At 40.4% G+C, this 12370-nt stretch overlaps 1 protein-coding gene across 3 annotated transcripts in view; it reads left to right on the forward strand.

The window, feature by feature from the left end:
- AGAP1 (ArfGAP with GTPase domain, ankyrin repeat and PH domain 1) overlaps positions 1–12370 on the forward strand; it is a 387788-nt gene that overhangs the window by 285017 nt on the left and 90401 nt on the right. For all 3 annotated transcript variants that reach the window (XM_082314678.1, XM_082314680.1, XM_082314679.1), the window contains one exon: positions 11702–11863. In XM_082314678.1, the coding sequence (XP_082170804.1) occupies positions 11702–11863 (162 nt within the window). The remainder of the gene's footprint in view (positions 1–11701; positions 11864–12370) is intronic.

The raw sequence follows: 12370 nt of genomic DNA on the forward strand, positions 1-12370 counted from the left end.
TAAGTACTTCTGTTTTTACCTAGTGCTGCTGTTTAAATCCTGAGCTATATTATATGGGTTTTTACAATTCTGCAGTTTTTCAGAAACCCATCTGCTTTTCTTGTTTAAGATCCTCTTCTTTCTGCCCCCTCCCTCCCCCCGATTGAAATATAAAGAATTGTTGCATTCAGCAATTAAATCCTGCGCTTGGTTCCAAAACGGCAAGAAATGTGAGTTTTCATCTTCAGATAATTTGACATTGGCAACCTCATGCTCATCTTAATCTTGTTCACAGCCTGAAGTGCCAAATGTCTGTCAGTAAATTGTTTATGTGGCTAAATTAACTTTTTGAGTGGAAATATAAAGCTTTGTTTTTTCCCAACATTTACTTATGGATGCTTAGATGCATATTTTGCATTTAGTTTCACTTAAAATTTAAACTGAAATAGGAAAGTGGATAATAGGGGGAAAAAATTTTTTTTTTTTTTTTTCTGGTTATTGATGTTGATTAATCTGACTTGATTGTCTAGCAGTGTTCAATAAATCAGTGCTTTTTCTGCCTGTAGCTAGGCCTCGTTGTCACACCTTCTCTGTTTGTCCCCACTCATGAGAAAATTAAAAAAAAAAAAAAAAAAATCAAACCAAAGCACTTATTTTTGTTATGGAGCATAAACTTTAGCCTGACAGGATAGTGAGAACAGTGAGTGTTCTCTTTATCAGGTCTTCGAGCCTATGTCTGGGAGGTGCTCTCCGTTCCTGACCTTTCAGGCACAGGGTTAGTGTGTGGCAGCACACCACTCATGGTATTTAACCACCACTGAAAGTCAGTACTTATCAAGTAAGGAAGGTGGATACCTGGCACTGATATCACTAGAAACAGGGGGCACTTTTAACTTCAGGTTGTGTTTTAAAATATATATATATATCTATCTCTCGATCTCCACAGCTGTCTTCTTGTCTAACTTCAGCTGCAAGCTGGTTCTCTGTAGCTCAGGTGCTTGACGTTTGACAGATACAGCACTTAGAAGTCTGTAAAATATATTCTGTTCTCTGTTTCTGTATTAGTATCTGTCAGAGTGGAAGGGTTAATATTGAAGGTGATTCCACCCCTCTACAAAGTGAATTTTTCATCAAGCAGGCCGTCCTGTAATCTCATTTGTATAAAAAGATAGTTTGATCTTTCAAAGGTTTTTGTTTTGTTTTGTTTTTTAATGTTTGTAGTTTAAGATTGCTTTAATCTTAAACATTTGCCATTTGGAATGAGTGTTGCTGTGATGTTTCTTGGCAGGTTAGTCACCAGGTAGTTTGAGATAGCGAATCAGCTGTGATTGTTTTTCCTGGTATCTCAGGAATAAATGTGACCTGTGGTCTTAAAACGTTTAAACAGTGGCCGAGAGATCAACAGAATGACTGCATTCAGCAGCAGCAGAAGGGTGAATCTTCTGGCACAAGCTATCAAAAGCTGAACAGCTGCATTTGATGTGAGGATGCCTGTATGTATTTAGGAATGATGTATCTTGATAAACTATAATTGCAAGGAAGCAAGTACATGAGCCATATTCACAGAATATCCTACAGGAGTTTATGAACTTTGAAAAATAAAATCATTATTACAGAGAATAATATAAATTGAGAGACACGTTCTCAAGTAAACATACAGGAAAGATATAATGCTGTAAAAGCAAAGTGTGACACTCTATAAACTCTTCTAATTCAAATAATACGGATTAAAAATTTCATAAGCTCAGTGCATTCCATATTTAATGATCTTAAAAGTAAGACTTAAGCAGGGAAATTAGTAAACTTCCCAGATCAGTACACTTTTATTTTTCTTAATCTTTTTATCTAAATTTATATAATAATAATATAAATATTAAATTTAAAAGTTTTAAACATAAAGTTGAGAAAGTAAAAAATTAATGTATAGCTACCATTGGAGTAATTCCTGATTTTCGAATTTCTTCTTTTTATGTCCCTACTTTGGAAGTTCAAATAGATGCTTGTAATAATTAGATTTCTTGTTTTAACGTATGTCTAGAAGCACACTGCTTTGTTTTGCCAGGATCTGGACAAAGTGTGTGCAAGAAACACACACGATGCTTTTATTTCTTCTCTGGCTTAATGAAGTTTCTCTTCCAATTAACATGAGAGCGGTTGTCTCATCAAGCATGTCTGTTTGCAGGCTTGCTTTCTTTTCAGTCCAGATCACAGAGTGTGGGGTACAGGGATGTTGTGGATACATTACCTATGGAATCCAACACTTCAAAGCTTCTTCACAGCATATACAGTTCAAGGAGTGAAAGAAGCCTCTGTGTTAAATCTGATACGCAACTCCTCCACAACCTGCTGATTGTTGGGGGACAGCTGAAGCACAGAGACCTGGCCTTCCTGCAGGTGGAAGAGCATCTCCTTTCAAGTCTCTGGGTCCTTCATTTGTTACAGTTGATATCATCCCTTAATTCAGCGATCCTGTGTGCCACCCACAGTCCAGGTCGATGAGGAGTATCCAGTTTACAAATCGCTCTAGGCGAGTGGCTTTTCTGATGCATGGATTTTCTGAGAGGAAAAGAAGGGCCCTGACTTTGGTTATCTAAACCCTCAGAAGAGCTGGTAACAGCTAGAAAGAGTGCTTCATTAAATTTTAAAATAAAAAAAAACCCTGTTTGTCAATGACAGTTATGTCATCTGACACCTATAAAAGGTAGCAAAGACATAGCTTTATGTTAAGACCTTTTGAGCTATAGGTTTCTGCAACAGGAAAATGTTTGATTTTGTCTTTGGTTAAGAGTATCCTCGGTGTTGCTTCCTTTATTTCTTTCCTTTCTGACACTGGTACTCGTGGCATATGTTACCAGGAAAGCCTTAGCCTTTTCCTACCTAGCATGATGCAATTAACTGCCTATTTGCTATACAGCAGTTATTCAGCTTTAATTGGAAAATGTTAATGGTGAAAGTGTCTTGATTTTTTTTTTCCAAAACACTGATATTAGGGCTTGTCACTGAAGTCTTGTGGAGTGACAGTGGAGAGTTTCCTAACCTCTTCTCAATTACCAGTGAGTGGGTTTGATGCTTGAAGTTATCCACAGGTTATGCAGACTGAAGGTTAAAGCACAAGAGTAGAGACAAGAGATGTGGCTCTCTTTCTGGCTCTAAGCATTGCTTTGAAGAGAGTCAGTTCTTCTTTTCCATCTTATTTTGCCTACCTTGAAATACAAGGTAAATATTTTAGTAGGAAATGATTCAGTAAGGCATGGGTTTATTTTCCAAGTGTCTGGAGACCTCAAGGCTCTATTTCAAAGCAAAATATTGTTAAATGAGGTTTTTTTGCAATTAGAAGACAATGCTGATTGTTAGATCAGGGCGGAGGTCTGACCCTCTCTGTATAATTGAGGTGTACTTATTATGCATATCATTTTGACCAAGGATATAAAATAGTATTTGTCACACAATGTTGTGTATACTTGATCATGGTGTAGCTTGTCCATCCAAGGTGTATTCTTTCAGTGGTGCCCAAAGTGGTTATTTTTCTGCAAATCACCATTACTTGGGATGGTCTTGATGGGTTCGCTAGGTCCAGCATGTCACAGTTGGTAACTGTTCTTGAGGTGTCTGATTATCTACCTGGCTTCAAAAGTGGCAGATAGACAAAGCGACACATGACCTGGAATCGAACCAGGAGGTACCTGAAACAGCTGTACAGCTTGTCTTCAAAAGGATCATCCATCTTCTTTCTCCCTCATGGGGTGGCTAAAGAACTAGTTACCTGAAATTAATCCACATAACTAGCTGCCTTTTGTAATATTCCTCGCCCTTCTGTTTTGTACTCTGTTGATGGCCAGAAGAAGCAATGCCCATAGCATCATACACCCAGTTTGTAGCAATTCAGGGTGACACCATGTAAGAATCACATGTTCTCAACAGATCTGATGCTGCACAGTGAAAACATTATGCCAGAAGAATTAGAGACATCCCTTATACATCTAGACTGTAGATCTTTTCAGCGGGAGCCATGAAGTTAGTTTGCCTTGGGATGTGGTGGCATCCTGCAACACCTGAGACTTGCATCTCTTTCTAGTTTGTTGTGCTTATGTATTCAAACAACTCGTCACGCTTGATCTTTCCACAGGGCATATTCAGCATACACTACAAAGGAGGCAAATGCAAAGATGCATCTGTGTAATGCAGGATAAGATAAATTAACAAACTGTGTTAACTCGGGGAGCAGTTTATTATGTCTCTGCCCCTGACCTAAACCTGCTTTAGGCAAGGTGTGCAGGCGAAAGATTAGCATCTCATTGCTGCTGCTCTAAAATACAGTTAGTCTTTATTGCTGATGCTTGTCACCTTATTGGCAACACAGTAGGGTTGTTTAGGAATAGACGTTTCCTCTCCTTGTGCCAGACAGTAAATTCCGTCTGTGATACACGGAGCTTACTTCATAAGATGGCTTTGAAAGGGAGTTAACAGATTATGGTTGCTTCTTTTCTTGCTAGCAATACTTCGATTTCTAGGGAGCAGGATGGTGTTTTGCTAGCACTGTAATGTGGTGCTCCTTAGGAGGGAAAATGTAACGAGCAATGTACTTTTGTGGGGTTCTTTTTTAAACACTATATTACATTTTTGCTTTCATGCTTCCTTTACGATGGCCAGACATTGCATGTTAGGAGGAAATGAGCTAGAGGTAACTTTGTCTTTCCTTTAGATAAGGGAGATTGTAACAAGGGTCTTGCTATCTCTGAAATTATTGAAGCCAGTCCTTCCAATGTCTGTGCCTTACTGTCATGAGACTGACTTTCTCTCACAAGCCTGTGGATGATGTCCCTCACTTCGCACAAAGTGGCTTATTAGGCTGCCAAGTGGAAACGATCCTGTCATGCCAAACGTGCCTTCAGGTCTGCTTTGCTTGAGGCATGCTACCACATATCAAAAGCCAGACCCTCCAAAAGCAGGGAGATCCTTTTTTTGTCAAGAACGAAGCTTTGTTTTTCTTATTTAATTGAAATTGCTATTAGAGGGAAGGAGGCAGTAACTTGGGCATTCAGTGGGACTTTCTGTACATGACAGGATAGCTTTGTGATTTACAGGCTCTAGGCACAAGGCTGGAAAAATGGTAGACACCGTGGAAAGAGAATACTCCTGAGGCTCTTTCATCTCCATCCCCCAGTTCTGCTCAGAGCGTCCTTTTAATTTCGTTCAGTGCAGCAGGTTAATTTAAGCCCTCGATAGCTTGAGTGTCCAAGCTGAATCCAGCTAAACAATGACTGGATGCGCCTAATTCCTACCGAAGGTATGAGCTCTGTGTACTTTAAAAATATTTAACCTTTTTTTTTTTTTTCCTGTAGGCTGTAATCGTGTGCCACCCCCTCTCCCCCACTCACAAGTGTTTATTATCATCGCAGACTTCTGCCAAGCTGCAGTTTTGACAGGATTTTAATGTCAGTCCTGTACATCCGTGCCTGACTCGAGCCTTCTGCAGTCATTGTGCAATTGCAGCATCCCTTTAACTTCAGTTTGAGGCAGAGGAGGAATATAAAGAACTTGATAGAACGTTTATGGTAATAGCTGTAAAGGGAAGCTGTAGAGCATTGGATTTCACAGCCAGAAAAATCTCAGCTCGGGGAAATGGGTCTGAAATACAACTACAGATGGTTTTAGTCTATTGCTTCCCCTGTTTAAATAAAAGGATTGCTTTTTTCGTCTCTATTTAAAACACGTGTGTAGAAGATGAAAGTGTCCAGCTATTTTTTTATTATTCAGTCCACCAGCTACCGACATCTTTGCCTTATTTCATTTCAACACTAACAGCATAGTAAAAGTTCTGAAATACCCTTTTTGGATTCAGCCTTCCTTGGGTCATGGCAAAGATTCCTGCTGCAGTCAGAGCTGTTGCTGTTGTTTTCGTCATCAGTGCTTTCTTTTTCCCCTTGAACCTGGTGCTATTAATTGTGTTGCTGCTTCTGCTCTTTAATTGATCCCATTCACTGGTCCCGCTTTTGTAACGTCTGACTTCTTGTCACTTCGACAAATCAAAAACCCAAATTAATCAATCTCCAGCCACTTGAGAATAAGGCCGTGTTGGGGAGCTGGGCTTGACAAAAAAGTCTAATTTCACTTTGAAAGCCTGTTGGAAAATTTTAACAAGAAGATGCAAGAAAAATGTAAACCAGATCAAGCTCGACTTTGGTCTGTGGAGAATAGCATCACCTGTTGAGTTTGTTTCAAGTTTTTGTAAATAGGTGATTTGACAAAAATATGAAATAAATCAAAAGACACAAAGATAGAAGAGGTCAGAATACCCTTGTTTCCGCTGCAGATGGTTACACAGGAGAGAGGGTTGTGTGTGTATGAGAGAGAATAGGAAGTGGGGGCCAAAGACGGAGCTCCGTTATTGGATTTTTCTCTCCCAGCCTTTGTGCTATGCTATTCCCGAATGGTATATGTTGCCTCTTTTCCTCACGCTTTTTACACCCCTAGCCCTTTTACCCTGGCCTGGGGCACTCATACCCGCTTGTTGTCTCTCATTCCCCTCGCCTCCTTGATTTCTGTGTTGGCATCTGCTGCAGCTCCGCTGTGCAGGCACTGCAAGTGGTGAAGGAGAAATGGCTTCAGTCCGAATCTCAGACATGCTCTGAGCAGATGCTTGGGAGTTTGGGGTGCAAGTCAGTTGCGTCCTGTGCTAGGGCACTGAGGAAGCACAGGCTGGGTTTGAACTGGATTTCTTAACCCTTTTCAAATCCAGGAGGGCTCTTGCCACTTCCTTAGAGGGCACAAATGGAGTTGTCTTTGAGATCCGTTTGCAGCTTCCAAATAATAAAACTAAGAAGAGATAAGAAGTGGGACTTGTGCAGAATGTTAGCTTTTACAAACATCATATAATACTGCAAGAGGATATCAAATGTAAATGTTTCAAACGGCAAATAAAGTGCAGTACAACAGCATAGCCCTTGAGACTCTTCTGAGAAGGACTGGTTGGTTTCTTTTTTCATTTAATGTTCTGTCTCATAATTCTGGGTTCTAGTTGTAGACAACATACTTCTTCCCTTCCGCCTCTCGTTTCTCCTACCAGAATTTGCCACAATTAAAAGGTGTTTCTCTTATGACCATAATTACAAAATGCTTCTGGGGGAGAGGCAGGCATAGGACTTGCTTTGTGGAATAAAAGCTGGGTCAGACTTGAACAAGTAGAATCTTTGTTTTGTCCCATGTGTCATGCACCTATAGAGAAAAGTCACTGCTCTAACGCAGAGTGATTGGGGTTTTTAATATCCCATCTCTTGATAACTTAAGGGGTTTGGTTGCCAAGTGTAACTTGTTGCTCCCGGGCATTGAGTGAGCTGCTGTGTACTTCTAAATGGCCTCAAATAACTTGCCTAGATGTGAACTTACCCTCTATATACTCTGAATTCACTATTTTACTACTTTTCCTGGAATGAGCGCCTATACTTTGTCATACCGGTTTCCATAGAAGCTCTCTTGTCCCGTGATATAAGCTTGGCATTATTTCATGACCCTGCAAAGCTAGAAACTCACCCTTCAGTGAGAAACACATTTTCTCATCAGTACAGAAAGTCGCCCAACACGCATGAGAAATTCACAGCGTCCTCCTTAACATGTCGTGAGCGTGCGGAGGTAAACCACGAGGATGCAGCTCATGTCAGCTCTCACAGCTGAGAGGAGTCAATAACTGCACTGGGGAGAGAGGGCAGGGAGGAAGGATGGGCGTTTGCTGGGAGAGGGCATGGGCGTTCATAGCTCGCTTCTGTAGGTTGCAGTCAGCAGCAGGCATAGGCTGGAGCATGGCGATGCTCCATTTTGGAGGAGAATAGATTTTTCAGCAGTGTGTTGCTGCACGTCATTTACAAACGTGGCCCAGCAGTTGCAGAACAGAGGATGTGCTGGTGAGGACAACCCCAGCTACGTGGCAAGGGGAGAGTTTTGTCCTTAATGTTGTATAATATAGATATACACCCTGCAAATGATGACCATCATCAAGGAAAGCTGCCCGTACAGTCCATCAAAAACTGCAAAGCTAATGATGGGCTGGGCAGATAATCGTGGGAGAGTTAATTGTAAGGTTCGATATGGCATCTTGTCAGCAGAGATAAGTTGTCACGTTTTCCACTTGAGCTGAAACTAAATGATTGTAAAATAAGTTATGAGTGTCCTTGGGCCTGTCTGCCAGAATGATGGCTAAGAATACATTCCTGGCCCATCAGTCTCAAGCAGCCCGCTTGATATTTATGCGAACTGAATGTTATTTTATTCCCCCTCTAGTCATGCTTGTCAGCTTCCCGAGTGAAAAGTGAAACTGCTTCTTTGACTCATACTTCAAGTATTGAAGCTCGGAGAGGCTGCAGATTGTTATTATTATTACTAGTATTATATATTTTTTCGGGTGTGCGTTGAACATTGATGCCCGATTGGGAAGAACTAATGGCTGACATTGAACGCGCGGGATGGCTGCAAAACAGCCCATCCCAACCCAGTGAAACGCGTCTTATGAGTTCCAGTGCCTCTGTCAAAGCTGGTTTAGATGTGGAGTAATGAGGCGCTTGCTTTTTTAATTTGGCGTGCCTTTTTCCTTGCTTTTTTTTTTTTTTTTTTTTTTTTTAAATATTTAATAGTGCCGGCAGTGGTCGTCTATTCTCAGGCATGGTAATTGATATAAAATAAAATGCATTATTTGTATTCAGTCAGGAGTATGAAATTGCGTTCAGCGGGCTGAAGCCTGAACTCATTTACAGTTTTCCGAAGCCAGGCTTTCAGGAGCCCTCTTTTCAATTTGAAGAATACCTTGTCAGGCAAGAGAAGTAGTGGGAAATGGGAAAGCACAGCATGTAAGCCTAGCGCCTTTTGATTGCTCATATTTTAAACCAGGAAAATGTTAAATAACTTACATCTTCAAAGGGTGGTCTCCGAAACCGGGAATACAGGGCATTAATACACCAACAATATCAGCTCGGTACCCGTTTACGAGCGACTTGCGTTTCTTTTCTGGTTGAGGGGGAGGGAGAGCTTCAGGCTCTTCGCTTCAGAGCCGTTTGACCCAAGGACGGCAGGTTATTACCTGGAAAGGACTGCAGATCACGAGGATTTACCATAGGAGGTTAATTCTTCAGCTCTCTGACGTGAGTAGTCGGACTGTACGTGTATACATATCCTCATTTTTCAGAGCTCGCAAGCAGGTTTTGTTGGTGCAATTTATAGCCTAGAAATTAGACTAAGCTGCAGTAAGCGTACAGATCTGCATTAACATTTTTTAACAAGGATCCTACTGAAAAATATATTCTGTGGTTTTGCGTCAGGGTGGGGTTTCTTCACCATTTTACAGGTCCAGGGCATCGTGGTTGATGCTGGAGTCACACGTGGTGATGAACACAGCCCTCGTATGCCTGCCTTGGGGACCAGAGTGCTTTGGCACACGTCTCAGCATCGCGAATATTTGGAAAAAAGCCTTTTGAAAGGCATGGGAGAGGGTGGTAGAACTGTTTTTTCCTGGATTTTTTTTTTCTTCCTTTGAGTAAAATGGGATAATTCTTTTTAAAGTGAAAGCTGAGAATGAGGCCTGTTCATATGCCACTTTCCTCATATTTTCTGAGTGGAAAAAGTGAAGCGTTTTGAGAAATTGTGTTAGATGTGAGCAAGTCTTCCTGGCTGGTGTACTCTGTGGAATTTTTCCATGATATTTATGAATTTTCTCTGTTTCAGCAAGCAAATGACAATCAACAAGATGCATTTTTGGTGCCCCGTGGCAGAACTTGCCACCACAGCTGGGCCCCTTCCTTGCAGTGCCTGGCTCTGCAGCTGGCCTGTCTCAACACGGCAATTTTCATGTCATTGCTGCAAAGGAGGTCTTCTTGTGTGTTTTTGTCTTCTTTTTAAGTACCCAATGTATGAAACCTTCTCAAGTCTCAAACTGGAGGTCAATATTTAGGACTAGCAGTAACCAGCTTGCATCCGTGGTCATGCCTTTGTATTGCTGGCATCCTCTTTTGCATCTTCTCTTCTTTCAGTGTCAAGGAGCAAAAGGTATCTGCGTCTCCTTTGCCAAGAACTTGCTGAGCACTGGCATGGGTTCTCATCAGGGTTCGCCCTCCTGTTCACCTGGAGAGACAACAAATGCTTGCCAGGATAGCTGCTTTGAGCATTTCTGGGTCAAATACTTAAAATCTCCTATACAGATATACAGTAAATATATTCCCATGATTTTCATTGTGGTTAAATACTTGGTGATTGGTTTCAAAATAGTGGACATACAGAAAAGAACAAAAATCCTTAATATAAAGCTTATGTTTGATTCCGTCTCTATTGCCAGGCAATTAGCTACATAATTTATCCCCCACTAATAACCTGCAGCACAACTGTGCTTAGCAAGTAATTAGTAAGTAAACTTTATTACAAAAACAGAAAATAAGTGTTTCTTTGTCAAATAGGCAGTTGTATGGGGATTTAAGTACTCAAAAAAAAAAATCAAAAGTTACTTTTTAAATAGTCCTTGGCTTGGTATTTTTCTAACATATGGATTCACTTTCTTAAGTGCAATCCTGGTATTGCACTTAAGTGCAATATGGTATCTAACCAAAGTTCTGGGAACAGCTTCACTTTAAATAATAGCAAGCACTTTAAGTAAAGTGTAGGATGTTATGTTAAATTTTATAGTTAAAAACAAAACCAAACCAACAAAATGTAAATGAATGCATTTACATTTACAGCACTAAATGCATTACATTTACAGCACTAATCGTAGCCAAAAGATTGGTTGCCATTAAACTAAAATCATATTACCAACCTTGGGGAAAAATACTGGATTAAGGTTACTTGAGTGTTTGCTATGCAGAAGGACCCAGATGGAGAGCGAAATTCAAGTATGTCTTCATTTCCTAAACTTTTGTTAAATATTGCTGCTAGATGTTTCTTGACTGAAAAAGAGAAGAACTACTCAAAGAGAAGGTGTTCATGTCTTACCAGACATTACATGGACCAGGGAAGAGACTGTGGGTCTCTCCTTAGGAGAGAGGGGCGTCATCGACCTTTAATTCTGATTTGGTTGAGCAAGCTAATTCGTGGGAGAGGGGAGAAAATGTCACTGTCATTAGTTCTTAAAATTGTTGCATGTTATGCTATATAGCTAATACAGTGGGAAACTAAACATGATGAACATGGGTTTATTTTTTTTCATTGGGAGCAGATACTGAATGACCCGTTATCACACAATATTAATTGTACCAGGCATGCACACCTTGTTTTCCCACCTTTATTGCCATTACCACCTTTTCTATGTGTGTCTGTCTCTAATATTAATGAAGCAGCATTCAGAGGACGTCAGGGTATCTCTGTTCCGTTATGTATGTAAAATGTCCTAGCGTTGCACGAGTTAATTTGAGGATCAGTAAGATCTTCGTAAGAAAGAGCAACTGGAAGTGATAAAGTGATTTCCCATTGGTTTTTGTGCATTCCAGCTGGCCTGCTTCTAAAATAGGTGCAGAGCGCTGTTGATTTAATAGGACTTGAATCAGAACTTCAGCCAAGTTGCTAATTTGCACCTTTTTGAAAAAGTAATGGATATTGTTAGGAGGCTCTCCTGTAGCCTTTGGAACTCAATGAGCTCAAGAAGTTAGCTGCTAACAGACAGCAAGGGGTAATATATTGGATTCTAGCAATCATTAATTTAAATTATGCAGTATTTTTATTTTTCCTTCTTTTTTTTTTCCCCACACTGCAGATACCGGGTTAGGAGACTCTGTGTGTTCAAGCCCAAGTATATCCAGTACGACGAGCCCCAAACTTGATCCACCTCCTTCACCTCACGCCAACAGAAAGAAACACCGCAGGAAGAAAAGCACAAGCAATTTCAAAGCTGATGGTATCTCGGGCACAGCTGAAGGTAAGCTTACTCTATTGTGGATGTCTGAATTTTTAAAATATTGTTCCAAAGAGCATTGTTAAGTACAACTCAGCCACACCATTGGCTTTGCATACAGAAGGTAAAGAGAATTGTACTGAAGTAGAGAAATTAAAGACTGATCTTTCAATGATGAAGCTGAATGATCTGAGGCATCATGCGGTGGTGAATTTGACTGTCTGAAACATGTTTGGAACAGGTTTTTTTAATAAACAAAAAAGTGTCCCAAGTTAATACGGAGCATCATTAGCCGCAAAGGTAAGGTACAGGCATATTTCTAAGGTTAAAAAGAAAGAAAAAATCAGGTTCACTCAGTAGCCCATACATCATGTTAGAACTTGTGTATTTTTTCAGTATTATTAAATCTCGTGTTATCTCTTCTGCTTAGGCACATCCTGAACTCTAGAATCGCGAATGCTTCTGATGCCTGTTATTGTTTGAATATTCAGCTACTCATGGAAAGATTGTGTTATTTGAGGATAAAAAGGA

This window comes from Platalea leucorodia (assembly GCF_965183815.1).
Source record: "Platalea leucorodia genome assembly, chromosome: 5".
Taxonomy (NCBI): domain Eukaryota; kingdom Metazoa; phylum Chordata; class Aves; order Pelecaniformes; family Threskiornithidae; genus Platalea; species Platalea leucorodia.